Genomic DNA, 27,699 nt, shown 5'->3' with positions numbered 1-27,699 from the left:
GCTGGAGAGGGTGTGGAGAAAAGGGAACCCTCTTGCACTGTTGGTGGGAATGTAAATTGATACAGCCACTATGGAGAACAGTATGGAGGTTCCTTAAAAAAACTAAAAATAGAATTACCATATGACCCAGCAATCCCACTACTGGGCATATACCCTGAGAAAACGATAATTCCAAAAGAGTCATGTACCCCAATGTTCATTGCAGCACTATTTACAATAGCCAGGACATGGAAGCAACCTAAATTCCCATTGACAGACGAATGGATGAAGAAGATGTGGTACATATATACAATGGAATATTACTCAGCCATAAAAAGGAATGAAATTGGATCATTTGTAGAGACGTGGATGGATCTAGAGACTGTCATACAGAGTGAAGTAAGTCAGAAAGAGAAAAACTATCATATACTAATGCATATATGTGGAACCTAGAAAAATGGTACAGATGAACCGGTTTGCAGGGCAGAAATAGAGACACAGATGTAGAGAACAAACATATGGACACCAAGGGAGGAAAGAGGGGGGTGGAGGGGGTGGTGGTGGGATGAATTGGGAGATTGGGATTGACATATATACACTGATGTGGATAAAATTGATGGCTAATAAGAACCTGCTGTATAAAAAAATAAGTAAAATAAAAAATTCAAAAAAAAGATGTCCCAGTGATGGTCCAGTTGGAGTTCTTAATTTACCCTGACAATAATCCCAAAGTTGCCACTCTTTTCTGCAGTGCTTCTGTACCACTTAGTGATGTGAGTATATCTCAAATAACTTTGCATTCTAATTATTTGATTCTATGGTTGCCTACCCTGTTAGACTTGAAGTTTCTAAAGGGCTGTGTGCAAGTCTTCCTCATGCCCAGAATCAGTGGCTGTCACTTGTAGGGATCTCAGCAGTGTTTCCTGACTGAACAAGTGCTGCATCCCTCATCTACTTTCCTTCCACCTCTGGTCTGGCTAACTACTCACCCTGGGAGATGCCCTTCCTCTAAAGAGCGGTGACGGAGTCCAAGCTCATACTGCTCGCCGTACAACAGGCCAGTAAGTCGAGAGAAGAGGTGTTAGGGCAAGGCATAGAGACTTTATTCAGAAAGCCAGCAGACCGAGAAGATGGCGGATGAGTGTCCCAGAGAACTATCTTCCCCGAGTTAGAGTTCAGGCTTCTTTTATACTGAAAGCGGAAGGAGTGTGGCTGGTTGTAAACTTCTTGGTGCCTGCCAGACCCCGGAGGGGATGTGATAATCCTTTGTTCTTGCAGCTGTCCAGGTAGGTCTGGTTATGATGTTCCTGTAAACCTCCAACAAGAGGCAGAGCCTTGAGAAAGGGCTACTATGTCTATTTCTGACTATAGATAGCATTCTTTGACGAGACAAAGGTGCAGAGATGGCATGAATAAGCACAGGCCACAGAGCACAAGGGTTAGAGCTAAAGGAAGAGATCCAATATGGAGTCAGATTTGCTCTTCTCTGTTGCAAAGCCATCACTACCGCCCACCTCCTCCAGCTGGCTTTAGTGCTCCTTTTCTGTGTGCTCTAATGACTGCCGGTTGGAGTAACTCTATCACTGCTCACACCTTTGCAATATAATTATTCTCCTGCCCCACTAGAATTAAGAATGGGGCTTGAGTCTTACTCAACTTTGAATCAGTGGTGCCTACTACAGTGCCTGGCACACAGTAGTTGCTCAATACATGTTTATAAATTTAAGGAGTGGAAGAAGATAAGGTTGGAATTGTAGACTGGTGAGACTTTAAACGCCTTGCTCAGAAATTTGGAATGTATTGTGGAGGTACTTGCGAAATACCTCAAGTTTGCTCTTTCTTCCTAGTGTATTAATTATATACATGAAAAAGAGAAAAAATTAAAGAAAAAATATTGCTAGCAGTAAGAGATATAAAGGGATTTTAAATATATCCATTGCCATTTCTTTATTTCTGATGCATTCAAGCTATTAATTCAACAGCTAATCTAGTGCCCACCATATGCCAGATAATATGCAAGGTTGGGGATATAGAAGTACAAAATTTACTGTTTTGCTTTTTGTCAGGTAAAATTCAATTGTCAGTGTTATATAGAACCACTGTTCTTCTACATCACTTGGGCTCAGAATTATATTGGACACCATCAGCTCCTCGGCCTCTCAGCATCCATTCAGACATAAATTCCTTTGACTGTAACTCGAAATGTCCCTCTTATGTTTCCCTGCTTCTGTAGTATCACTGCCCTAGACTGGTCTACTGTCATTGGTCTCCTCTTCCTTATATGTCCCCTGTGTGCCATAAACAGTTATATTATTGTTCACTTATATTCGTGTTGCTTTGTAACTCTATCCAGTATGTTTATGTGCCCATGGTCTGTTTCTCCATCTGGATTAAGAGCAATGACTTGTATAAGTTATTCACAAAAATGTTGGCTAAATGAGAGGGAAATTAGTCTTGAATAAAAATACCTAAGATACTCAGTACTTTTAACTCTTCTACATTTCTTCCCATTTCATTGCCAGCAGCCATGAATGGATTCTTTGTACAATAATGAATGTTAGGAATGATTCTCGTGGTGACTCTTGGCAGAACAGGTCGGTGGAGGACTCTTTTTGAGGAAGAAGATGGAGTGAACTAAGCACCGTTGACAGACTCTATGACACATCACAACTGTGTCTGACCCCCAGACTCTTTTAGCACTTAACAGATAGTATTTGTCTTCTCTAGGCTTGTGTAAGCTAAGGAAATTGGACATCTGCTTTGAATAATATGACCTTAAATCATATTTTTAAGTAAAGCCACATGGTTTTTATTATATCATTTTATTACATTAGGAAGCACCCAGAACAAACAATATCCTCTGGGCTTCTGAAGAGATGCAGGGGCTGATCTAATTGTTTGTACGATATTAAATGTCTTATTTAAAATTCGTATTTTCCAGTGAACCTTGGTCTTTTTTAAAGAAATAGATTTTATTCACATCTCTTTATTTTGCATTTGGTCACTAACTCTTGTTTACTTAAGAAAAAATAATAAAACCAATTTTGGCTCCGTACTTTCATCTGAAACATGGTGGGTTTTAATTTTGCTTTTAAATAAGAGAATGGCTCATGTGATTTGAGAATCAACTAATTTTATTTTTTAAGAGTTATAATTCAAAGCTGAAGAGGACCCTAATACCTTCTAGTGCATTTTTTGTTCCCCTAATTTTAATTTTCTCCAAAGAGCATATGCCACAAATATTTTGCTATCTCACTCTGTGACATGCTATGAAATTTCGATTATCCGTTGGGCTAAAACATAAGCCCTAGAATCAGACTAACTGGGTGAAAATCCTGGTTTCCTGTGTGACCTTGGGGAAGATTTTTAACCCTTCTGAATATGAAATGATACTAGTACTCCCCCCACCCATCTGTTATTGAGGGGATCAAGTAAAAGAATGGATATAAAGTGCTTAGCAGAGTGAGGGGCACATAGCAAGTACTCAGTAAATATTCAGTAATACCACCAATAGCAATGGTAATAATAATAAACAGAGGAAGCCGTGGTGATTGTCTGTGTTTGGAACAGAGAAGGCCAAGAGGCAGCTTCCTGTGGGCTCAACCCCACTTTCACATTAGCCAGCCTGCTCATGTTGACCCTGTGACAGGACCACTCTATGTAAACCACTGGCGATTATCATTAATAAATAAAAAAGGACTATTTTCATGTCTGGAGCGTTGCTTAGTATTTATACCCCACAAATCAAAACACTGGAGACTTAGAAATGTATACGCCTTTCGGCGCCCTGACTCGTAGGGCTCTATTCTATGGAAAAACAGTGTGTTCACATGGATTTTATTGGAATGTACATGGTAGCAGCAGCAGGTTGAAAAGGTTGAGCTGGGTCTGTATGTCTGTATTGACCTCAAGAGTTATAACATGGAGTTATCCATGTTATATTACTGATTAAGGGACAAAACAAACTCCAGGGGAAAGTGTTATTATTCTTTGAAAAACAGAGGAAAAGGCTAAAAAAAACCATATATGTTTGTACCTATATAAAGAAGGATTTTGAAGGAAATACACTATGACTTTAGTGGGATAGGTTTGTGGATATCTGAGTGAGAAGTGGTTAATTTTCCCTTTGAAATCCTTTATTTTTTTACTTTTTATATAATGGTATGTGTTACTTTTATTGTTTCAAAAAAGTAAAGGAAGAAGTTAAAGCACAGGGAAAGTAAGAACTAGGTCTCTATGTAAAAGAAAAAAGTCTGCAGGGATATTTAAAATGTGGTTATCTATTAATTTGCTAATATACAGATTTTTCCCTGGGATTTTCCCAAGTACACAGTTGTCTCTCCTATAAGCAGAGCAGTTCATCATCAAGTGAGTACATTTTGAAAAGAGCTTAATAAAAATGAATAATTTAAAATGGTTAGAATTTAAGCTATATTCAATTGACTTAAAAGGGAAAATAAAATATGCTAGAAACAGGAAAAAAAAAAAAAACCGCCTCTTTAAAACTCTGTGAAAGATGAGAGAGAGAGCTGTTTGAAAACCTTAGGTCTTAACAGAAAATTTATACTGTATTCTGAAGGACAAAAACAACTAAAAGCTAAATAGTGGAACTCCTATAAAAGTGATTTTCCACCCAACCAAGCTCAGAGATACAACGATAGAATAATGTATCTGAATTTGTTTCTAGATCACCTAACTAATAAACTAACACAAGATGTACTAGATTGAACTATTTTAATTAAACTGCAGTTCCTACTGGTTGGAAATACTGAGAGAGAAAACCAAAAGCTTCTTTCTGAAATTTTTCGTGAATGATAATTGAAATATCTAACAGTGGGTAAATTATTCAACATGTTATGTTATATCCAAGGATACCATGGGTATAAACAGAACATTTTTGGTAACATGCACCATTCTTGTCGAAAATTTGAATGAGCTTTACATCTTTACTTTTTTTTCATTAATTTTGTTTGCAAAATCTGTTCTCTCTTTCTCTCCTTGTGTATGTGAATGTGTGTATGTATACTATGTGCGTGTACGTGTGATTCACAAGCATCATATTGATATAAACTCATTCTTAAGTGATTTTTTTAAATTAGTTTAGATTAACTTAGATTTTCAAATTTATTATCCTTTTTTGAATCACACGTCCAACATGTTCTCAGAAAGACATATTCATTTTTTGTAATGCATTTTCAATGATGTAACATGATCCAAAATTCAGCCCATTTAGATATTGTTAGCTTAAAATTTGTTTTTATTATATGAAACTCTAATTATGAAAATGTTCAAAATCCAGATTCAACCAAAAAGGGCTAAATTTTGCTATGTAACACAGTGTCCCCAAAGTTGGTGTCTTCAAGCAGTACCCGTAGCTGTCAATTCTGTGGGTCAGCAGTTTGGGCCAGACTCAGCTGAGTGGCTCTGTGATCTGGGTCGTGCGGGGCTGTCTTGGCTGGGCTCCCCCATGCATCAGTGGTCAGCTGTAGGTCAGGGTCAGCTGGGGCCTGGCTGGGACAGCTCAGCTCTGCTTCCCAGGGTCCCTGTCTTCCAGCAGGTGGCCTGGACCTTTTCACCTGGTAATGAACAAGTCTTCTTCTCTGGTAGCCTCAGGTTTATGTATCATAATTAGCCTTTATTTCTTTATAGACACCTATTATACGTATATATAGTATCTAGACTTAAGAGGGTATAATGTTCTTCCTAAAGCGATCTAACTAATGTGCCACATGCTTCATACTGAGAGGCAGCTTGGTATCCTGCTGAAAAGCACAGACTCTGAGACAGTTTGCCTGGGGGTCATATCTCATGTCTACCACTTACTAGCTGAATGACCTTGGACAAGTTACTTAACCTCTCTACACCCCAGTTTCTCGTCTTCTGTAAGAGTTAAAAGAGTTAATATAAGTAAAGCATTTAGAAGAATGCCTGGTATATTTTATATACATATATATATTTATATATTTATGTAATATGTTAGCTATTATTACTCATATTAATAGTCAATATATTTATCTGAAAATTCTTAATACTTCATTTTGTAAACACAACTAACAGCTTTCACAATCACCATTAATTATCATTTTTTCCCTTGCAATAAAAAATGTACATTTATAACTCAATGGATTTGGTAAAATTTCAACTCAGATTTTTCATTCCGAGTTACATCTAGAATGATTATGCATATCTGAAAATTAATGTTTGGATCTTGGAAAGAAATCTGAACGGCATACCTGGTTAATATTTCTGACCTTGTTAAGCTGAATAGACAAGGATGATGTAGTCTATATAATCACATGATCATTGACACTCATGACCACAGGAGGGCCAGAAATTACCTTGAAGTAGGCATTCAGCTATTCCATCTCCCTAAGCTAAAACCAGATACATTTGGATCAAAACCGGGGGCCGAGGCCAGACTTTGGCACATGGCTACTCTGTACCAGGCACTCCTCTAAGAAGCGTTCTAAGTGAATCATCTCATTCAGTTCACTGAACACCCTCTTTGAAATGGGCACAATTTTATCCCCACTTCCTAGTTTAGGAGACTGAGGCAGAGTGACGTTAGCTAACTCTCTCAGTGACATCCAATAAGTGGCCGAATTAGGATCCAAATCCAGGCTGTCTGGTTGCAGAGCCCCAGCCCTTTCCAAATTCTACACAACTTTGTAGCCAGAGGACCAATGAAACAGTCACAGCCCTAATAAAAACCCTGGCCTCATTAACTTCCGCCTGGCACTTAGAATCCCTGTGGGTCCATCCTTCGCCCTGTGCCTGAGGGCTTCCACGTCCTCCTTCTCACCAGAGGGGGCCTCGGAGTCAGTCATTCCCTTCTGGTAGAGACCACTCTCTGCCAGCTGAAATATATGACCCGGGTTCATTGTCTCCATCAGTCAGTGTGCTTTCCTCTCTAAATTCAGGAGGGGAGCAGAAGTGTCACAGCTTCTTCATCTGGTCTTGCAGTTTCCCAGACAGCCTCACAGAGCAGGAAGAGGAATGGCTCTGTAGAGCCACTAAACTTCTTGCCACTTTTGACCCTAAGTGAAGGCCCTTCTGCAGGAGTTTCACCTTTGTCGAAAGGCCATCACATAGACCTTTATTGGAGAGAAAATTTGCCTTGATTGCTCTACAACATTAATGTCTTGCAAAAAATTGCACATGGTCTGAAGGGACTCTAGTGTTATATGGATGTCACTCCCCTATTTGCTAATCCTGTTAGCTAATCTGCATTGCAGCAACATGCCTTATAACGGGATAGACTGTATTCTGGTTCAAAAGGGGGGAAAAAAAGGAGAAAGTATAAAAATCAGGATCATTTGAGTGTTTGCAACTTAAAATGCCTGAGTTTCACCTTGACCTCAAGATAAAAATTAGTATTTTGTCCTAGAATGAAGCTTAATGAGTAAATATTGAAGGATAGGCTGTGTAGTTGGGGAAAATAGTATTTTAGGGAAACCCAGTGATTTCCCAAACAACTATGGTAGGATGTTACCCAGTTTATACCAACGTGTGAAAAGAGACTCTTCATCCAGTCATCCAAACTAGACTTTCCAGGATGCAGGAAACCTACTTTTGCTCTCCTATGCATATTGCCATATTTACCATCTCTGGTCGCCCAAGTTTAAGTGATGGAAACACTCCAAGAAGTAATATTCTCGGCAGAGTGACAATACTAAAGCTTTTGGTGATTCAGAGTTGGCTTCAAGGCCAACTCATGCCTTAGCCTCATCAGGGAATACTCTACATTGCAACTATGTTGCAGATGCCAGAGGCCCAAATGATTGAACTTGGAATAAATACGTTTATATTTTACTGAGAGCGACAAAGTACAATTTTTAACTCATGTTATAAACACCAACTGTCCTCTTTCAATTTGTGATGGGGTTGGTCGACCCCATTTATTTATTTATAATAAATAAAATTAATTTATTTATTATTTTTGGCTGTGTTGGGTCTTCGTTTCTGCGTGAGGGCTTTCTCTAGTTGCGGCAAGCGGGGACCACTCTTCATTGCGGTGCTCGGGCCTCTCACTATCGCGGCCTCTCTTATTGTGGAGCACAGGCTCCAGACGCGCAGGCTTAGTAGTTGTGGCTCACGGGCCTAGTTGCTCCGTGGCATGTGGGATCTTCCCAGACCAGGGCTCGAACTCGTGTCCCCTTCATTGGCAGGCAGATTCTCAACCACCGCGCCACCAGGGAAGCCCCGACCCTGTGTATTTTGAAGAGCTTTTTTTTTCACATTTTGTAGAGCATAGCTAACCCAAATCACTGCAGTGATATTCTCTTGTCACAGAATCCCTCTCTCTGTCCCCAACTCTTTCTTAAATCACATTTGCAGTTCTTCCTTATTACTGAAATATATGTTCCACAATAACCCTTCCCTTGTGGCTTGACTTTCATATTTCCAGGTGTGTAACATTCATCTCTTGAAAAATTGCTATATTTTCAGATAGCTCCCATAATTTTCCTTCACTGTCATGAAAGGGTTTGTTTTCTCCATATGTGCTCAAATGGCGCATGAAGAAATGTGGAGTTATTGGAGGGTAGCAGGATGAGTAATGGGCTGGAAACCCAGAGGCTCCAAGTTCTGATTTCGCCACTGACTCACCCTAAAGCCTGGATAAGATGCGTCCTCATCTCTCTGTGACTCAGTTCCTATTTTTCTTACATGGCATTAACACTAGCTCATCTCATGAAGGGGCCCTGAGAGGTAATAGCCAGAAGCAAACATTTTGTAATATTGATCCTTTAACAATAGTCTATTAATTTATAAAGGATATATCTACATTCCTGGTTTTTATTTAGTCCTTCTGATAATTCCCTGGGAAAAGTAGTCTTCTCATTTTGCTGTTAGGAAATCACAGCTTGTAGATGAGAGAAAATTTCCACACTTTTTCTAAGATTGTGTATGTATCTTTATAGATATGTGTGGGTGTTTACTAAAATCTATATACCCGCAAACGTGCATACACACACCTCCTTGAAAATTATGGTTCACAATGAGGGACGTTTTTAAAGGAATACTGAACTGAGGGTAATAGTCTCTTCATGCCGTAGAAACCATGAGTCCAACCACCCTGAGTAGTATTTTTTTTATCTTTATTTTCCAAATTTAGTTGTACTTCCCCCTCAGAATTTCCATACATTTTTTCCTCTCTGCTAAAGAAGGCTTCTGATGGCCAGTTTTCCCGTTCATCTTAGAACATTTTGATTTACCTTTCTTTATGTGATATATAAAATTCATATATTTATTTTAGTTGCTATTTCTAGTGACCTTAGGCATGGGGAAGGTCCAAGTGACCTTTCCCAAGGTCAGGGTATCTGGGAAGCTTGAATCCATCTGGAAACTCTTCAGCACTCATGGGTGGGTTAGTGCCCTGGATGAAAAGTTGAAAACAAGGAGCTCACAGAGACTTCTGTGAACGACTGTCCCCCATGGGCACGACCATTGATCGGTAAACTCCATCATCCCCCCCATTATGAGAACACCCCTAGTCAAGGAGAAGCCAGTTGTGACAGTAGTGGGGGGATGGGTGCTGAGCTGCAAGAAAATCATATTATATTGATGACAAGGAGCATCATCAGGCCAATTTTCTAAGATTCCACAAGCCAGAACAAGCTATTCCCTTTCTCTAGATTAGATGAGAATCTCAGAGTGTCTGTGATTACTCAGTGGTGGTACCATTGTAGAACAGTGTTGTTTAGAGATGATGGAAAAGTTCAATATCTGTGCAGCCCAGTATGGTAGCAACTGGCCCCATGTGGCTATTGAGCGCTTGAAATGTGGTTCCTGGGGCTGAGGACCTACACTTTCATTATTACAGAACTTTTTTTTTTATCCAGGTGCTGAATTTTTTTTAATTCATCTTTTTTTTATTTTTATTGAAGTCTAGTTGATTTACAGTATTGTGTTAATTTCTGCTATACAGCAAAGTGGCTCAGTTATCCATATGTATATTCTTTTTTTTCTTTTTTTAATTTATTTATTTATTTATGGCTGTGTTGGCTCTTCGTTTCTGTGCGAGGGCTTTCTCTAGTTGCGGCAAGTGGGGGCCACTCCTCATCGCGGTGCACGGGCCTCTCACTATCGCGGCCTCTCGTTGCGGAGCACAGGCTCCAGACGCACAGGCTCAGTATTTGTGGCTCAGGGGGCTAGTTGCTCCGCGGCATGTGGGATCTTCCCAGACCAGGGCTCAAACCCCTGTCCCCTGCATTGGCAGGCAGATTCTCAACCACTGCGCCACCAGGGAAGCCCCCATATGTATATTCTTTTTCATATTCTTTTCCATGATGCTTTATCCCAGGATTTTGAATATAGTTCCCTGTGCTATATAGTAGGACCTTGTTGTTATCCATTCCATATGTAATAACTTTCATCTACCAACCCCAAGTTCCCAGTCCAACCCTCCTCCATATGCTCCAGCAATTCCACTCCTGGGCATATATCCAGACAAAACTATAATTCAAAAAATGCATACACCCCTATGTTCATAGTAGCACTATTCACAATAGCCAAGACATGGAAACAACCTAAATGTCCATTGACAGATGAATAAAGAAGATGTGATGTATATATAATATTTTATATATATACACACACACAACACACACACACACACACACACAATGGGATATTACTCAGCCATAAAAAAGAACAAAATAATGGCATTTGAAGCTACATGGATGGACCTAGAGATTATCATACTAAGTGAAGTAAGTCAGAAAGACAAAGACAGATACCATGTGATATCACTTATATGTGGAATCTAAAATATGACTCAATATTATAGAATTTTAATTAATTAAAAAAAAAACTCCATGTGGCTAGTGACCACCAGATCGACCAGTGCAGATCTGCAAGCCATGCATATACCTATTATTTAGGAAACTAATTGCAATGACATCAAGGGAATTTGCCATCCCCACTGACCTTGAGAGCACTTTGGGAATGAAAAGGTGTGAAAGAGGTGGGACTTTCAAAGCCAAGGTCAGATATGTGGAACTGCAGTGTCGACCCATGGAAATGATGGTGACTTTTCAGGTATGAGCAGGAAGTAGTGTTTCCGGTTGTGACCATCCTTTGATTTTCTTTTCGCAGGCTCCTTCATGTTGGTCAACACGTCTGGGAGATCTGAGGGACAGAGAGCCCACCTCCTCTTACCTCAGCTCAAAGAAAATGACACCCACTGCATTGATTTTCACTACTTTGTATCCAGCAAGAGTAATTCTGCTCCCGGGTTACTCAATGTCTACGTGAAGGTCAATAACGGGCCTTTGGGGAACCCTATTTGGAATATATCTGGAGACCCAAACCGTACATGGAACAGGGCAGAGCTGGCCATCAGTACTTTCTGGCCTAACTTTTATCAGGTATGCCTTTTATTTTTCATTTCCTGTTTTGATGCATCCTCTAACTTCTGAAAATATAAATCAGTTTTATATTAGTCTAATCAGAGAATGTATTAGAAGTGTTGGTATTTTTAGACCAAGGTGAGGAAAGCTTATGCTCGTGGATAGGGAGTGTATTAAGGCTTTGTTTTTACATTACTTTGAGAAATGAGTAAAATGCACCATTCCAACTTGTTTACTTATATATCTATTTAAGAAAATAGAAGCAGCCACCTGCAGCAGGGCAGGAAATGCTGTCTGCAAGGATGTTTTACTTTCTATGTTAAGTAGCCACATCTGACCCAGGGAGACAGAGAACTTGATGGTAGAAGAAAAAGCCTCTTCTTCCATGAGTGGATCTCAGGAATCATGGGTCGTTAGGAAGTGAGCCCTAGTGGAGGCCAGCTGGTGAGATGCAGGGCCCTGCTCCCACCCCATCAGCAATGGGAAGAAAATGGCATGTAGACCGAGTCCTTGTCATGGAGGAGCTGCTCTGTGGGATGTTCTGTTGGGACCACATTGCCCACCTGGAGTGGGCATTTAAAGGAAATGAAGGATGCATGCCAGAAGCAGTTAGAAAGTGGTACCAAGGAGGTCCCGCTGGTCTCTCCGTCCTCTCGGAGAGGGCCTGTGCCCCAAGAGCATCCCGACTTGGCATCAAAGGTGGGAAATGAGTGACAGTGGCGTTCTGTGTGCTTTCTCCTTTTGTCCACAGCCTCTTTGAAAATAACTTCACATTAAGGACTCAATTAGTTTCAAGCTAAGAGGGTGCATTAAGAGAATTGCAGTATTTTGCTTTTCTCTTTCTTAATTCCTTTGGCTCACTCGGAAGCCAATGGGAACATGTATCCAAGATCATCTCTCATGGTTAATTGAGGTGCTTGGCTAGACCCAGGGAGGAAAGACTGAGTCTTCTCAAGGGCTGCTTGTCATCTGAGCGGCATGATCGGCACCCAGGAACCCACTCTGCAGGCTTGGTGTTTATTAGGGAAGATTTATCAATCCCAGTTCCTCTATCCCTGGGTTTGATCATGGTAATAAATGGGCTGTAAATTCTGTGCTTGTTTTTTTTTTTTTTTACATCTTTATTGGAGTATAATTGCTTTACAATGGTGTGTTAGTTTCTGCTTTATAACAAAGTGAATCAGTTATACATATACATATGTTCCCATATCTCTTCCCTCTTGCGTCTCCCTCCCTCCCACCCTCCCTATCCCACCCCCCGAGGTGGTCACAAAGCACCGAGCTGATCTCCCTGTGCTATGTGGCTGCTTCCCACTAGCCATCTATTTTACGTTTGGTAGTGTATATATGTCCATGCCACTCTCTCGCTTTGTCACAGCTTACCCTTCCCCCTCCCCATATCCTCAAGTCCATTCTCTAGTAGGTCTGTGTCTTTATTCTTGTCTTACCCCTAGGTTCTTCATGACATTTTTTTTCTTAGATTCCATATATATGTGTTAGAATACGGCATTTGTCTTTCTCTTTCTGACTTACTTTACTCTGTATGACAGACTCTAGGTCCATCCACCTCACTACAAATAACTCAATTTTATTTTTTTTATGGCTGAGTAATATTCCATTGTATATATGTGCCACATCTTCTTTATCCATTCATCCAATGATGTACACTTAGGTTGTTTCCATCTTCTGGCTATTGTAAATAGAGCTTCAGTGAACATTTTGGTACATGACTCTTTTTGAATTATGGTTTTCTCAGGGTAGGTATATGCCCAGTAGTGGGATTGCTGGGTCATATGGTAGTACTATTTGTAGTTTTTTAAGGAACCTCCATACTTTTCTCCATAGTGGCTGTACCAATTCACATTCCCACCAGCAGTGCAAGAGTGTTCCCTTTTCTCCACACCCTCTCCAGCATTTATTGTTTCTAGATTTTTTGATGATGGCCATTCTGACTGGTGTGAGATGATATCTCATTGTAGTTTTGATTTGCATTTCTCTAATGATTAATGATGTTGAGCATCCTTTCATGTGTTTGTTGGCACTCTGTGTATCTTCTTTGGAGAAATGTCTGTTTAGGTCTTCTGCCCATTTTTGGATTGGGTTATTTGTTTTTTTGTTATTGAGCTGCATGAGCTGCTTGTAAATTTTGGAGATTAATCCTTTGTCAGTTGCTTCATTTGCAAATATTTTCTCCCATTCTGAGGGTTGTCTTTTGGTCTTGTTTATGGTTTCCTTTGCTGTGCAAAAGCTTTGAAGTTTCGTTAGGTCCCATTTGTTTATTTTTGTTTTTATTTCCATTTCTCTAGGAGGTGGGTCCAAAAGGATCTTGCTGTGATTTATGTCATAGAGTGTTCTGCCTATGTTTTCCTCTAAGAGTTTGATTGTTTCTGGCCCTACATTTAGGTTTTTAATCCATTTTGAGCTTATTTTTGTGTATGGTGTTAGGGAGTGTTCTAATCTCATACTGTTACATGTCCCTGTCCAGTTTTCCCAGCACCACTTATTGAAGAGGCTGTCCTTTCTCCACTATTCTTGTTTTATCTTTGTGCCCTCATACCTGCAACAATTTCTGGTATTTAAACGTCTCTTGAATGGAAATGAAGGGGTAGTAAAAGCTCTGTTAGCACACATGTAAATTGTTAAAATCCTTTTAGAGTGCACTTGGGCAATACATTTTAAAAGTGTTAAATATTTAAATAAGTCTAATTTTAGCAATCTACTATTAGGGGTTCATCCTAAGGATATAATGAATAATGGAAGCAAACAGTTAGCTACAAGGATATTCACGGCAGTGTATTTATAATAATGAAACACCAGGAGCAGTATTACGTTTCTTACAATAGAGGATGAGTTCATCTATGCTACCTCAGTACAAAAATTCATTTTGCAACCGTTAAGCATAACGTTATGAAAGATCATTTCATAATGTATCTCAGCTTATTTTCTTAAGTGGGTAAAACTGGTATAAAATCCTAAAGCAGTATGTTAAATTCAATTTTAAATTAAATATATGTACTAATATATATTAATTATACATTAATATGTATTAATAATATTAATATGTATTGTGTATCAATATATATTAATATGAATTAATTATATATAAATACATATAATATTAATATATATTAATTATATATAAATACATATATAATTAAACTATATGGTGAAATAAATATATTAAGTAGTATCTCCCCAGCTAGTGACTTGAATTTTTTCTTTCTGTCATCTGTCATATTCTAAATTTTCCCCAACGTACATGTGCTGTTTTTATGTATAAAACAAAAAAAAGAGTTTAAAAGTAATTTTTCTTGCAGAGGGAAAATGTCCTACTTACTGAATATCCTTCTTTTTTATAAATATATTGATAACCAATCAGGGTATAATTCAAAAATATGGCCTTTGGGACAAAGTTTCTTCTTTTGTAGGATTAAAATGGAAGCAAGGGAAGTGGGTTTGGCTAAGGCAGGCTTCATAAGGCTGTGTATGATGGACTAGGCTAAGAGGCTGAGTGTTTTTAGAAACTTCTTTTGGAGGGGACCTTCCCACAGTAGAGAAGGCCTAGCTAGTTCCCCTCTGGAACTTGCACTGGACTCTTCCTTGGTCTCCAGGCATCTAGACAAGATCAGAAGGTCTGTTCTGCTCACCTTTGCCCTGATCTTCTTCTCTTTCCCCTTAGCAATGCACACCCAAAACCTCTAGGAGTGAGCCCTTGTGGGGCCCTACAGCTGCCAGAGCCTGGTGCATTCATTTAGTTTTGACACTGGCTACAATCCAGATCTTAAATTTTTGTTTTGCCTTTGTCTTAGTCAGCTTGAGTTGCTGTGACAAAAAGAAGAACAAAAGCACACAATCTGGGTGGCTTAAACAACAAACCTTTATTTCTCAGCTCTGGAGGCTGAAAAGTCCAAAATAAGGGGCCCTCAGATTCTGTTCTTGTTAAGGGCCCCCTTCCTGGCTTATGGAGGCCATCTTCTGGTCTTCTTGTTGTGTGCTCAGATGACCTCCCCATGTGTGCAGCAGAGAGAGCCCTGGTCTCTCTTCCTCTTCTTATAAGGGCACTAATCCCATTACAGGGGCTCGACCCTCATTGCCTCAGCTAAGCATAATCACCTCTCTGATGCTCCATCTCCCAGTTCCATCACCGTGGGGGTTGGGGCTTCAACATATGAATTTGAAGGGGACACAGCACTCAGCCCATAATAGCCTTGAACACACCTGGCTCAGACAGTCATAACTAAAGGAATGATTTAATTTATCAACAGTCTCAGGAGATCGGCCTTTAAAAGGAATTATCAAACTACAGTTGGCCCTTGAATAGTGTGAAGCTTAAGGATGCTGACCCCCCAACACACACACAGTTGAAAATCCATGTGTAACTTTTGACTCCGCCCAGACTTAACCACTGATAGCCCACTGTTGACCAGAAACCTCACCGATAACATGCAAAGTCAATTAGCACATATTCTGTGTGTTATGTGTATTATATACTATATTCTTACAGTAAAATAAGCTAAAGAAGGGAAAATGTTATTAAGAAAATCATAAGGAAGAGAAAATACATTTATGGTACTGTACTATATTTATTGATACATTAAGTTTACATCATCTGTTTATAAGATGAATCACCTGTCAGTACCTACATCAATAGTGTCTTATATGATACAAACACCATAGATGTTGTATGTATTACTAACACTAGATAACAATAATGAAAGATAATGTGAAAAGTAAACTCATATTATTTACAGTTGTAACAATTCATGCATCAATAATGAAGAAGCAGCAGTGTGATTGATTTACGGTCACTTCATGCAATCCATACAGTTGCTTCTTTGTAGCCTAGCCTATATACCAATGAATGAATTGTTATCAGATTTTTATGACACACAGTATTATGTCATATTCATAATACAGTATTGGAAACATTGTTACATTAATAAAAACACCTACCTGTTGATGGTAGGCTGATAGTTTCTTCAATTACTAGAGAGAGAGGTGTAAGGTAATGAAATTCTTTTAAAGCAAAGTTACAAAACAGTAAGAAAACAAACTGTTATAACCTATAAACCTATAAAATGTTATTAATTTTGTATTAAACATCACCCACCTTATGCCTATGTAAGATGAGACTAGTATCAACATATATTTCATGCATTCATGACATACCTTTTTCTTAATTTTTTTCGATATATCTGGGCCATGCAGCTTGTGAGTTTTTTCAAATTGTTGCAAATCTCCAAAAATTTTCCAATGTATTTATTGAAAAATCCACATATAAGTAGACCCACAGAGTTCAAGCCCATATTGTTCAAGGGTCAACTGTATATTGAAAATAAGGTGATCCTGTATATCAGACCATTGTCATTGTCAGTGAATTCTTCCTTTCTTGGGCTCTTTTTTTTTTTTTTTTTTGGCGGTACGCGGGCCTCTCACTGTTGCGGCCTCTCCCGTTGCGGAGCACAGGCTCCGGACGCGCAGGCTCAGCGGCCATGGCTCACGGGTCCAGCCGCTCTGCGGCATGTGGGATCCTCCCGGACTGGGGCACGAACCTGTGTCCCCTGCATCGGCAGGCGGACTCTCAACCACTGCGCCACCAGGGAAGCCCCTTGGGCTCTTTTGAATAAAATATTTTGCCTTCCCAATTGTGAGCCTCTGACCCTCACCCCCAAACTCTCCTGCTCCTCACTGTGACCTCTGTCACATTGCTGAGCAGTACCTGCTTTACCATATTCAACTGGAATGTAGTTCTCATTATAGCTTTTTGGTTCACTGGGTGATTGATAGTTTCATACTCTGGGTTTAAAGGTGGATTTGCAGAGATTCTTTAAACCAGTGTTGCTAAATGTTTAAGAACCTGCTGATCAAAGTTTGTTAAGCATCTGGATCCACTGAAAATGCATTTGTTCATTTAATTCCCAAGGAGTCTAACCAAGCCTCAGCCTTTCACGTTTTAAAGGCATAGTTAAGGTTGTACTTCCCTCTTTTCTCCCCTTTATCTGCTGGACAGTAAACATAGTGAAGTCATTACCCTAATAGTAACATAAACTATTAGATAAATGGCACTCAGTAGACGATACAAGAGAGGTGTCAGCAGGAAATTTCCCAAATGCTGAGATAAACCTTAAAATCACCATGTAAGACTTGAATGATGTTCCCACTTGGCATGGGAAAAATACATTGTATCAACAGGTGGAGAGGAAGGAAAATACCTACCAATCCTATTTCCATCCTTGGCTCCAGATGTCAGCTGAACTGGAGATGATCAGAAAAAAAGCTGGAAAAATCAGTTGTCCGTGTTCAGGCAGCACTGCCCTGGATGGGGGCTTCCCCGCTGCACCCGTGGGGCGAGCACACCCTTACTAAGGAAATGGCTGTCATATCCTGATGTTCGTAAAAACCTGACTTATGCAGGAGCCATCTGCTTTTAAATCAATTTCCCAGACAGATTTCTCCATCAGGAGTTTTGTACTAGCCTGAGGATGTGCTTCTGCTTTAGGTGACTATTATATTTCTAATTGCAAAATACACAAAGTTATTTTTCTGGTATCACATGTACGTGCATGCCTGTGACATTTTCTTTTATGAACATAGTTCATAAAAGTCAGTATCCAGGGCCTCCCTGGTGGCGCAGTGGTTGAGAGTCCGCCTGCCGATGCAGGGGATACGGGTTCGTGCCCCGGTCTGGGAGGATCCCATATGCCGCGGAGCGGCTGGGCCCGTGAGCCATGGCCTCTGGGCCTGCGCGTCCAGAGCCTGTGCTCCGCAACGGGAGAGGCCACAGCAGTGAGAGGCCCGCATACCGCAAAAAGAAAAAAAAAAAAAAAAGTCAGTATCCAAATGATGCATTCTTAGTATACAGATAGGCTGTTTCTGGGACCAAAAGCTGAGGACAAGGTAATAGGACATGGACATTTAAAGGAGGTGATAACCGTTGAGAGACCCTCTCTCCCTGCACAGGGACTCTGCTTCCCCCAGACGTCCCATTAGTATTTAGGCTGCAAGATACGTGACAGAGATCTAAAAAATTAATGTAGAGTGAATACATGCTTGAAATACTAGTATATTAAAATATTTTATATTCATATAGTACTTTATATGATGCTTTTCACACTTTGTAAAGTAGTTTCGATCTAATGAATTAAGATTGATGAATTAAGTCTTAAAAGATTTCATACTACAATATTGCTTGTAAATGAGCGGCATCATACTGTAGTAAAAGAACATATGCTTTGCATCAGACAGAACTGGATTTGAATATGAGCCCTGTTTACTTATAAGCTTGGGCAGCTTAAATTTACTGAGCCTTCCTAATTACGGGACTAAATATAAAGACAGGGCAGGGTGTGAAGATGAATGGAAGAACACATTTTGGATGTGCTGGCCTCTCAATAAATGGTGGTAGTTTATGGAAATTCCGATTTGTGGAAAACAGAAAAAAGGGAAGCAGGTAATAGTTGAGTGCTTTCTCCTGCTAAGTCACTCCTTAAGTGTGTTCGGTGCGATGGCAGAAGGTATGCAATGAAAAAGGGTTCTGGGAACAAATCCTTCAGTGAAACAGTGGATGAAACGGGATGAGCCAAGGGCTTTCCCGCCAGAACATTCTAGCATGTTAGCCCTGGAACTGCTATCGTGGTGCTCTGGGCACTCTGCCTACACCTGGGGAGCAGGTGCTCTGGGGGGGGGACCAGGAACGGGGGTGCTGGGCTGGGTTCCTTCTGTCTGTCCTGTTCCTGATCCTCCCATGCTTTTGTCAAGAATGTCCATTTCCCCCTCATCTTTGGCTGCAAGATACTGAGTTGATTCTCATCTTGGTCAGAGTCTGAGTCTTGTAAATTGTTGGATTTGGGGAGGTTTTCGGTGCAACCAAACACCACTGCACTGTGTACTTTGGATAAACATAGTGGGTTCTCTTGGGCATCTCTTTGTTTTTATAACCTTTCTGCTAACATGACCTAGATTAGCATGTGTAGAGTTTCAAAATGGTTCTTAGCAGAGTAAAGTGTTCTTGCCACTTTATGGAGCTTTTCCTATTTGTGGGAAAATAATATTCTACCAGTACACATCACAACGGTAATCTGCATGGAATACAGCTAATTGCAGGTTAATTACTGTTCATTAACACATAAATCGTCAAGTATCTGGTGATTAACATGTATTTAATTACTTAATTAGTGTTTGTCCTAACTGCTGTGACTAGAACCTGCCCCTCTGTTAGGCGGCAGCATAAGTGCGGGCTACCTTCTTTCACCAGGGCACCTGGGCTGTAACACCTGCTTCCTTTGATTTAGACACTGCTTTTTGCCATTTTAAGAATAGCATTTTCCTCTCACAAGCACCCTTTTACTTTATTGTGCCGATTAAAAACATTTTCACTTTGATTCTGTGTCTTCTCCCCTCCTCTCTCCTCTTGTCCACCTGCAAGTTTCCGAGGCCTCTGATGGATTCTTCTGGGTTCTTAACCCCACCTGCACCCAGAGACACCCCTGGAACCCCACACTCACTGCCTTTCTCCTTGCTTTTGGAGATAGTGATTCTGAGTCCTGTCGAAGGCCAGGAGGGCAGTGATCTTTAATACAAATGGTTGCTTTGAAAAGGAAAAAATGCACAGGTGGCCTTGAAATCCCTCCCCCAGGCCCCTCAGTAAAGGTGTTATGCCAGGCTGTGGGCAGTGACAAGAGGGATGGGAAGGTAAAGTAAGGGAAGATACTGGCCTTCTGGTTGCTCCAGAGCCTCCTGTAAAAGCAAGTCCCTTAGAAGCACCGAAGGGCCTGACAGGAGAGGCGGCGTGGATCCGTGCTCTCAATTCTCTGCGCACTGAGCTTATCAAGGGGCCAGCACTTCGGGGAGGCTAAGCCAAGATTTACCCTTTACCTGTCTGCCATCTTTCCGGGTGGATGAGGGGGTGAGGGAATAGGAGATACTTGATCTTTCCCACCCCTTCCCATCACACTCCCTCCTGGACTCCTGTATGGCAGCCTCACCTTCTTCGCTGGACTGGCCTTCACCCCACTTATTTTATTAGAAGGTCACGTAAGCCACGCTGAGTGGCAGCAGCTTGGCAGGCATTTGCTGCCCAGAGACAGTGTTTAAGATCTGCGTGGGTGAGTGTTTTCCAAACTGTGTTCCAAGGAAGGTTAAAAGGCACCGGTCAACCAAACGGGAAGAAGCACTGATTTAAGCGAAGTAGAACACATTCTGTACTGCCAGGCCTTTCAGAGCCCGGGAGTGTTTCTGCATCTCCCCGGGTGACACATGGCAGGTGCAGGTGCCTGGCTGGAGCGTGCACATCCGTTTGGCTTTAGCAGAGCATCTCGAGTCCAGTATTCCCCGGAGCACCTTGGGAAATCCTGATATGTACTGATGGAAAAAGAGAACATTCCCTGACTCCATAAATTCCTTAGCTTATGGCCGTTATTCCAAGTGCGTGACCATTGAATTGCTTCGTACCAAGTGCAAGACAATCGAATTGCTTCGTCCCTCTAGGAGGACACGGGGAATTAGATGTGGCAGTGAAATAGAACCCTGTCTCGAGCAGGAAAGCTATTCTAAGCAGATATTCCTGTCCTCTGCATTTTGTGCTTAAAAAGATGAGTTTTAAGAAATCAGTGAGGACATAGGAAGCGGTCACTTTACTACAGACTCAGAGCTGCATTTAGGAAGAAGCAGAGGGAGTCATGTGACAGTTTCTTATCTTCAAAGATAACATTTTATATATTTATTTTGAAAAGTCTACCATGTCTCTGGGTTTCCTTCTCATTTTGTATTTGTTATTTGATGATCAAGGACAAGTCCTTCTTCTGGGTGAACATCTTCCACTTCTCTGTGGTCAGTCACTTCTTGCTTCTGAGCACTTTTCCTTATCACTTTCCTATTTTTTTCCCCTGCCTTAATTTTCTTACATATCCCATTTTATAGAATGGGCATTTGAGCCATGATTAGAAAAGATTGGAAAAGAACACTACTTCTTTTCAAAAGGGAAAGGGAAAACACAAAAGTGAAGAAAGTTGTGTTATTTACTGGTAGAAAAAAATAGATGACATCATTTCAGAATGTCCTAAATGGCAAGACAAAGCACTGATAATTAGCTTCATTGTGAATCTTATCCTTTGAATGCCTTTAACGGAGAGAAAGTAGGTTTTAACTTTACTTTGATAACATGTTCATGGACTTCCCTGGTGACTTACTGGTTAAGAATCCGCCTGCCAATGCAGGGGACACGGGTTCAAGCCCTGGTCTGGGAAGATCCCACATGCCCCAGAGCAGCTAAGCCCCTGAGCCACAACTACTGAAGCCCGCGCACCTAGAGCCTGTGCTCCGCAACAAGAGAAGCCACGGCAACGAGAAGCCCGTGCAATGCAACGAAGAGTAGCCCCTGCTTGCCGTAACTAGAGAAAGCCTGCGCGTAGCAACATAGACCTAACACCGCCAAAAATAAATAAATAAAATAACAATGCTAAAAAAAAATGTGCACATAAACAAAGGTTTCAGTACTTTGTTCCTGATTTGGTAAGGTCTATCGTTTGTGGTTTTGCTTTGACTCTTCATCATTACAGAAACTTTTCTTTTCCTATGTTTTTGTTTTTTATTTAACGTATTTGGATTAAAAAAATCAGTTTTTGTGAATATGATCCACCTTAGCTTTTTATTTAAACCAAAACCAAAAAGGAACTAGGAGGCTCTGTGTGGGAGGACAGACAGATGCCATGGAATCCCCTTTGTTCTAGGGGACTGACAGACAGTTTCCACCAGCGCATCTTTTGTGGGGAGTGTTTGTGTTGGTGAGATAATGCCTTTGCTTTGCTTATACGTGGCAGGAAAAGTGGCAGCGTGGAAAGCTAATTTTGCTTCTCACTAAAGCAGGGAGCATCGGAGATGCTGCAGTGTTAAACTTCTTCCCGTCTCCTGTTTGGCAGACTCAGATCCAGGATGGCTTTCCATGAGCAAACAAAACAGCATTAGTGAGTGGTTTAACCAGTTGCTTCCTACCTGAAAGCCAGTGGCTTTTCCCCAAGGCTCCAAAGATGGTGGAGCTGCACCATCTTGTCTCCTGAGATGTTATTTGTTGAGTGGTTGAACCAATATGGATTCTCCGTAGTCTACATGTCTTTACATCCCATGGCTGCCAGTAATATCTGGGAACCAAGAGCAAAAATGAGCATTGAGTCCTTCCAATGACCAAGAACTTTGATAGAAGTGGGTCTCGGTGTGAATCCAAACACACGAATACAGTTTTGTTCTAAACATCACGGTGAGTGCCAAATGAGTAAACACTGGACCGCTGCTTCTGGGGGACATAGGGCATTAGTCCCGTGTTGAGAGCCTGTGGTCGCAAGACTTTCATCAACTGATCAATACATAACCTTGGTTTATGTGTGTTTCTGCAAAGATGCCTTATTTAATGTGTATCATTGATTCTTAACAGTGAACTTGGCCAAGAGTGCTAGGCTTAGGCGTGAAGGAAGCTTATTTAACACACATGTTTTCTCTGTAAGACACATCACAGCCTTCTTGCACTTGGCGATACAAGACAGCGTTTCAGCATTGCGCTGGGGGCCATCTTAAATAGCAGCATCTCCAATAAAAGGCACAAAAAGGTGAAAATGTGACACATTTAGATGAGGATAAGGACACTTGTTAGTGGCAAGAGAAGGGAAGCTGGAAGGCAGAGCCTCTCCTTGCCTGGCCTCTGCTGGGATGTGTGTGTCCGGTGACTCCAACCTTTGCCACTCTGTCCACGTTCACGAGTGACCAAGAATGCTTTGCAGGTATTGATTTTGGGGTTTCGAATAAACTAACGAGTAGACAAATTCACAAATTCAGAATCAGCAAATAATGAGGATTCATTATATTTTCTGTTAAGCCAAATTTCCCCCACCAAAAAAAAAGTGATGTAAGATTAAATACTGTGTGATGACAAAATTATTCCAGAATACGGTAGTTTGGCTCTGTGATTCCATCATACCCATCCCCCACTTCAGCTTTCAACTTTTCAAATAATCATAGCTTAGATTAGGCTAGAGAGCAAAGGTATTTTTCCTAAAAATGTATGTGTTTGGTAAAAACAAAAACATTTAGCTGTAATAGAGCTAATGCCAAAGGACATTGTGCAGAATGAGATCTGAGAGTCAGGTTGCAATACAAAAGTGTTATAAATTCTCAGTAGTTTAGCTTATTTTATAGAGGATTTGCCTTCTAAATGAACTGGATTTTCTTTCATTTTTTAATTTAATTTTTAAGGCAGTGTTTTGAGGTCTGTCAAGTGATTTGTGTCTATGGTTTTGTTTTGGTGTATTGCAATTATGCTTTTAAAAATTGGTAATGATACTCCAATGCTACGTGGGCATTTAAAACACCACCCGTATATAAGAGCTGAAACAAATCAAGCCAGGAGAGGGCTTTCTCCCTGTCATTGCTAGAGTTCAAGGCTCCCCCAGGAAGTGCAAAGCATATTGTATTTGGCTGAGACGAACTACTGCTATCCATGTGTGCTTTCTTGTTATCTAGAGTAATGGCAGCCTGTTGGTGAGCAAAGCAGGAAAGCTTCCTCTTAAAGCAGGAGGCTGGATAGTAAATATTTCAGGCTTTTCGGGCCAGATGGTCTCTGTGGCAGCAACTCCACTGTGCTGTGATTGTGTGAGAGTTGCTGTAGACAATCCATAAATGAATAAGCGTGACTGCCTTCCAAGAAAGCTTTATTTTCCGACATGGAAATTGGAATTTCATATACTTTTCATGTATCACAAAATCTTCTTCTTTTGATTTCCTCCTACCACTGAAAACTGTAAAAACCATCCTTAGTTTGTGGGCCAGACAGAAATAGAGGTTGGGACAGATTTGGCCCATTTGCTGTAGTTTGCTGACCCTTGTCTTAAAACTGGCATTGTTAAAACTGTGTCATAGGGCTTCCCTGGTGGTGCAGTGGTTGAGAGTCCGCCTGCTGATGCAGGGGGTGCAGGTTTGTGCCCCGGTCCGGGAAGATCCCACATGCCATGGAGCGGCTGGGCCCGTGAGCCACGGCCGCTGAACCTGCACATCCGGAGCCTGTGCTCCACAATGGGAGAGGCCACAGCAGTGAGAGGCCTGCGTACCGCCAAAAAAAACAAAAAAAAAACAAACAAAAAAAACTGTGTCATATAACTGTCCCTTGCATCTTTAGTTCTAGGTCAAATAGATGATGACTACATTTCTTAGTTCAATCTGGAAGTAAAGAATTTAGAACATATGTACATCTATGCATTAAAAGTCATATATATTTGTGTGTATGTATATATATGTGTGTGTATGCATGGTTATATATTATATGTGTGTGTGTGTGTGTATGCGCATACGTATATGTCTATGTATTCTACATATATTGTCTCTCATACCTGCTAGATTAGGCAGTCGGGTAACATGAAAGAAGCCCAGACTTGGAAGTAAAATAGACCTAGAATTTTACCCTGACTGCATGACCTCAGCAACATTCCTTAACCTTACTGAGTCTGCCTACTCATCCCTAAAGGGGAGTTAATATTATCTACCTGATATGGTTGACTGAGAAAAATTAGATAATATGTACAAAATGTACCTGGGACATGGATGTATATGATAAATAAATGTTTTTTGAATTATTCATTGTTTTTATAAAGAAAAGATTTGATGTGTTTCCCTCAAGAGATCCAAGTCTCACATCTAATGTAGATTTTCAGTATATTCTGTCCTGTTTGATAAAAATAAGCATGGCCACATCCCTAAATCAATTTTCACACGTTTCTTTATTCTCTTTCTGGTGGTGCTGTTGGTGGCCTCGTGTTACTGTTCGCTGTGACCTCAATGTTTTTGTCCTTGGATGCAGGCATCTTTAGACATGCCCGTGACTGCCACCCCCATCCCCACCTTGGGCTCTGCATACCTGTGTTATAATTCCCCTAGAGCAATATCTGTCCTTTCAATAGAGTAGTCCATTATTTGACAGATAGAGACAAAACTATTTCTGCTTCTGAAACTTTCTTGGTAAGGGCACTGGCTAGAATATAGTACAAAATGGAAAACTTGCCAGACAGCAAGAGTTCATGACAAGGAAACCTTTTCAGGGGGTGCTTAAATCTGTTTTTAAGGAACCTATTTAAGATAGACCTCATCCTTTGAACTGCATGTTTTAACCCTGTTGTTTGTTAGAAAAAAAACAAAGTCGATTTCTTAATGGTCAGGTGGTAGGTAAAATCAAGATAGTCGTCAACCTATGATTGTCCGACAGCACCTAAATTCAGATATCTTCATTTAATCACATTTACTTCAAAGTAGCAAACATTCAGTGCAAATCATACCCAGTTTATAGTCATGGTATGTGTTGAAACATTTATATCCTAAATTATAAACTTGATGAAAAAACTAACAAAACTTATACTCATAAGTCCCTTAATTGAAATGAACTTCTAAGAAAGAGCTCGAAAGTGACCTTTTAAAAAACATGCTTCAGGGGCTTCCCTGGTGGCGCAGTGGTTGAGAGTCCGCCTGCCTGATGCAGGGGACACAGGTTCGTGCCCCGGTCTGGGAAGATCCCACATGCCATGGAGCAACTAAGCTCATGTGCCATGGCTGCTGAGCCTGCGCGTCCGGAGCCTGTGCTCCGCAACGGGAGAGGCCACAACAGTGAGAGGCCCGCGTACCGCAAAATAAAACAAAAAAAAACAAACAAAAAAAGTGCTTCAATTTTTTGGAAAGAAACATTGAAGGATTGCTTCAAACTTACAACACATAATGCACCTTCTGTTGTTTAAAACCTAAGGTGTCATACTAAGTTTTTATTTATATATTTTATAGAAATCTACATGTCTGTGCATCTGTCTGCAGGTGTATAGACACAGACCCATAAACATATCTATAAAGATTGTTTTCCTCTTTTTGTCTCTGCAGTTAGCTGTAAGTCAGTGCTGGAACCTGCCAAGTTCAGAAGTTTGTTTCAGAAGTTTCCAGTTAAAGGAAAGGGCCAGTTCATTGTTCTCCAGTGTATCTGTAATCAGACTCTGGCTTTCTTTGCTTCTTGGTGTTCCAGCTGGAAGAGTGAGAGCAGCAAAGTTTCAGGTGTAAACTTATGTTCACTTCTTTGGTTGTGGCCTCACTGGCGAGTCATCTTGCTGGGAAATGTGGGGAATTGGCTTCTTGCTGAGTCTTGCTCTGTCTCTAGCCTGGCTGAGATGCTGGGTAAGTGCTTGCTCAGGCATCTGTGGGTTTGCACTTAGCAGGCTGAGAGTTGGGCTGGAGGTAGTGTTGGGTGTATTACGGGCATCCTGGCTGGTTAGGAAAGGAGGAGGGGAAGGTTCATGGTCCGACGAGCTCCATACTGTTCCCATCTGTCATTTGGCTGTTCTTGTCTCCCTTCTGTGCTTTCATTGTGTTCCTTATTTTGTCTCCAACTAAAGCTTAAATTTCATAAAATTGTCTAATTTTTTGATGCCCCCCCAGAGCATGTAGTAAATATTCTATAAATATTTGGACAATAAGGCTCAGAATCTTTGGGCATAAAACTTTTGAGGGTCCTAAGTTCTCTTAATGTGATGGATGAAAAAAACAGATTCAGTGGTTTTTTTGTTTGTTTGTTTTGGTTTTTGCGGTACACGGGCCTCTCGCTGTTGTGGCCTCTCCCGTTGCGGGGGCACAGGCTCCAGACGCGAAGGCTCAGGGGCCATGGCTCACGGGACCAGCCGCTCCGCAGCATGTGGGATCTTCCCGGACCGGGGCACGAACCCGTGTCCCCTGCATCAGCAGACGGACTCTCAACCACTGCGCCACCAGGGAAGCCCCAGGCTCAGAGGTTTTAAGCTGGCTTTTCTAGTGTCTAATTCCTTCCCCCCGCCCTTCCTTTCTCTCTCCTTTTCCATGGTAGGACCATGGCCTTGTGTTGGATTAAATTAAATATGGTGCATTAAATTTACACGTGTCAACTTTTAAAAACAGATCCACATGAGCATGCTTTATCTATGTACATTATATTCTAAGAGTTAATGCATCCCTTTAAAAATGAGGTTTATTCCATTCTTATGAGAAGCTTCAGCCCTTGTAGTTGATAAAGGAAAAAATATAACTTTTGGTAAGAAGAAGGACAAACCTGCTGAGGAAAGGGATCTTCATCTATTCCGTTCATGATGTACTCCAAGTGCCTGGAGTAGAGAGATGCTCGGTGGAGACTTGAACTGGATGAATGAATGTATAAAAGGGAGGGAAGAACGCAGGAAAGACAGATGAACCTCTGGGTTTGGCTCTCAAAGTACCCTTTTCATGGCCAGAGTGACGGTGTTCTTGGGTCACTGGTGGTGCTGGGCATCAGTCTGTGCTGTGGCCACTCTGACCAGAGCATCTGGCCGGTTCCTGCTCTGCCTGCACATGC

The 27,699-nt window shown here is 41.0% G+C and overlaps 1 protein-coding gene across 3 annotated transcripts in view; it reads left to right on the top strand.

Annotated features, from left to right (window-relative positions):
• PTPRM (protein tyrosine phosphatase receptor type M) overlaps positions 1–27,699 on the top strand; it is a 768,668-nt gene that overhangs the window by 278,180 nt on the left and 462,789 nt on the right. For all 3 annotated transcript variants that reach the window (XM_081252728.1, XM_081252729.1, XM_081252730.1), the window contains exon 3: positions 11,077–11,348. In XM_081252728.1, coding sequence (XP_081108854.1) covers positions 11,077–11,348 — 272 coding nt within the window. The remainder of the gene's footprint in view (positions 1–11,076; positions 11,349–27,699) is intronic.

The sequence above is a fragment of the Mesoplodon bidens genome (genome assembly GCF_964165515.1).
Source record: "Mesoplodon bidens genome assembly, chromosome: 13".
NCBI classification, from domain to species: Eukaryota; Metazoa; Chordata; class Mammalia; order Artiodactyla; family Ziphiidae; genus Mesoplodon; species Mesoplodon bidens.
This window is presented reverse-complemented; position numbering and strand designations above follow the sequence as displayed.